This window comes from Protobothrops mucrosquamatus, unplaced genomic scaffold (genome assembly GCF_001527695.2).
Source record: "Protobothrops mucrosquamatus isolate PMUCROS unplaced genomic scaffold, P.Mucros_1.0 scaffold_57, whole genome shotgun sequence".
In the NCBI taxonomy this organism is placed as follows: Eukaryota; Metazoa; Chordata; class Lepidosauria; order Squamata; family Viperidae; genus Protobothrops; species Protobothrops mucrosquamatus.
The window spans coordinates 485769-488598 of NW_015386133.1; the positions used below are offsets into that span (position 1 = coordinate 485769).

Genomic DNA, 2830 nt, shown 5'->3' on the forward strand with positions numbered 1-2830 from the left:
TGTCAGCCAGATGAGGGGTGTGGCCAGCTGACGTCGCTTGCCCCTGTGTGGGGAGGAAGATTTCTTCACCTGCACTTACCTTTTCTCCCCAAGTAATTGCCGCTTGGCTCTTTAAGGGACTGCAGAAGGGGCTGAAAGGGAAGAAATTGCCTCCTCAGCCGTCCAATCTTCCCTAGATTGATTTCAGTAGCTGCAGCCAGTGCCTCGGCCCCTAGGCGGGGCTGCTGGGCCTGCTGCACCTGCTGCTGCTGGGGGCTGGGGCGCCCGGGCCAGGCTGCTCTTCAGCCAGGTCAACGATAGGAGTGGCTCCCTGCGCGGACTGCTGTACAACCTGCTGCTGCCCTGCCTGACCTTGGCTCTGGTCGCCACTCAGCTGCTGTTCTCGTGGCACACGCGGGCCAAGCTCTTGGTGTGCCCCACTCTCCACCTGCCTTGCCTGCTGGCCCTGCTGATGCTGGGACACTTATTGGCTGCGGTTCCCTCGCTTCCCCCAAGTATTTCAAGCATTTCTTCGTTAACCTGCTTTTCAGCTATGTCCCGTTTCTCCATTGTGTTTCTCCGTCGCATTTCTCCGCCGCCATTTGTGGGGCTAAAAAAAAAGTTCAATCAGACCTCCCAACTTCTCGTGAAAAAGAAAGATCTCGCGAAGTTGGAAGGTCTGATTGTACAGAGGGCCTCTGGATGGTGGTGTGGCAAGCTCTCCAGCTCCATGGTGGCAGGGGTCAGGGGCAGCCCCATGCTTTTCAGCCCTGGCGGGTGCTGCAGCTCTCATACCAATTGTGCAAGGCAGGGTGGGGCTATCCCTCATGGTGGCGGCACCAGCCTGCTGGATGGGCCGGGCCAGGTGGAAGGCAAGCCAGTGGCAGAGCAGCCACAGGTGAGGTAGCAGCCCCACGCCCACCTCACACAGCTGGCATGAGAGATGCAGTGCCCACCAGGGCCTGAAGAGCACCAGGCTCAGTAGACGTGCAGGTTGGCGCTTAGCAGCCCGAAGTCGGAGGAGTGGGCGGTGCGGTTCCACTGCTGACCGCTGGTGAAGGGGCCCTGGCAGTCCAGTGGTGGCAGGGCGAGTTGGAGGTCGTATGGTACTAGTAGATCTGGGCCAACTCGCCCCACGCCAGGCAGGAGCAGTCCAGCAGGGTGGCCCAGAGCAGCACGGCCAGGAGGGCAAAGAGCCCCTGCAAGGCCAGAAGCAGCGCGGGCAGCTGCTTGGCGCCAAACCGCAGCCGATAAGTGTCCCAGCAGCAGCAGGGCCAGCAGGCAGGGTGGGCGGAGACCAAGGCACGCCAAGGGCTTGAGTCATTGCAGCCGCAGGCAACCAGATGTTGGGATGGAGTGGGCTTGGCCAGCAGTAGCAGTGCTCCCACTCCCATTGGCCCCCACACTCTCCGTCTCTTGTATGTGAAAAAAAATAAGATCCCCTTAAAATAAAACCAGTGCCTCTTTTGGAGGGAAAAAATATATATGACGGGAAACAACGGTAGTTGGTGGTGAAATTCAGGTCCCTACTTTTGAGCAAATGGCTCTTCTTTCCCTGCTCATTTTTAGAAAAACTAGAATGATATGAAATACATTAACTTTATGACTGGGAGGAAAATGGAAAAACTTCCAAAACTACCAATATAATCCCACCTATCAATACAGCTTTAAAAGATGCAGGTTTTTTTTTTGCTTGTTCTATTGTCTAGAATCATAACTTACCTCCTACATTTCTCTACTTTAAAATCAGCAGTTTCACCTTAGCTTTGATCAAACCTTCTTGTGGGAAATATTTGTATAAAGCTGATTGGGAATGTAACCATATTTACTTTCTTGATTTCCTTCTTAAGCCACAAAGCTAAATACAAACATACAGCTTCATGTGTGGAAATTCATGAAAAACAATGGATTGAATAGATAGGTAAAAGAAACAAAGAAATTCTGTTTCAGGAATCATGAGGTAGAAATATTTAGGTAATTGTGTCATATCTCTGATTTGGATAAATTTTAGCTTATTTTCCTAAACTGTTTAATAAACATTTTAATAAACAGGGACATTTGTGGGATGAGGAGAAATTATTGAGCAAAGACATTTAAGCCTTCTGACTATGAAAAAAAATACATTGATTGAAATTATTGACATGAAATATATTTTTTCTAGTCTCGCAGTTCTCCGAGGGGAGAGAGAGGAAGAGTGTTGTTGCAATAGAAGTGCATTTGATTAGCGGCCCCTGTAACATTGTATCAGATAATTTAAATAAGTGTATAGAAAAATCCAGATTAATGTTTTGATATTCATTGCTGTATTTGTATGGAAATTAAGCCTGTGTTATTCTTTCCTCAAATAGGGTTCTCCAGGTAACCTTGCTCAATTTGAGGATGTTCTTTTTAGTAACCATGATATGTCCTCTTCGGTTGGTGTTGTAGCCATTAAGCTGTCCTCAGTTGATGGACAGAAAGTTGTTGGAGTAGGATATGTGGATTCACTGGCAAGAAAACTAGAAGTATCTGAATTTACAGATAATGATCAGTTTTCCAACCTTGAAGCACTGTTGATACAAATGGGGCCAAAGGAATGTTTGCTACCTGTTGGGGAGACTGCTGGAGATATGGAGAAACTGAGGCAGGTAAGCCATGGAAATTCTGAAACCACAGACATTGTTTACATGAACTTATAACTGAAAAATCCTCTAGGAAATTAATTTAAAATGGGCAGAAAATGGAGCAGCTCATTCAATTGTGAAGTTCTTGGTGCTCCCGTAGTAAACAATAATTATTTTGTATTGGTTTGTATTTGTAAGCTCTAGTTAGATTAACTAATGGGTTCATTTAAGCTTCAGTTGGTGATTAT

The 2830-nt window shown here is 47.5% G+C and overlaps 1 protein-coding gene across 1 annotated transcript in view; it reads left to right on the forward strand.

Annotated features, from left to right (window-relative positions):
- MSH2 (mutS homolog 2) overlaps positions 1 to 2830 on the forward strand; it is an 83707-nt gene that overhangs the window by 10230 nt on the left and 70647 nt on the right. The window contains exon 6 of the mRNA XM_015812066.1: positions 2328 to 2606. Coding sequence (XP_015667552.1) covers positions 2328 to 2606 — 279 coding nt within the window. The remainder of the gene's footprint in view (positions 1 to 2327; positions 2607 to 2830) is intronic.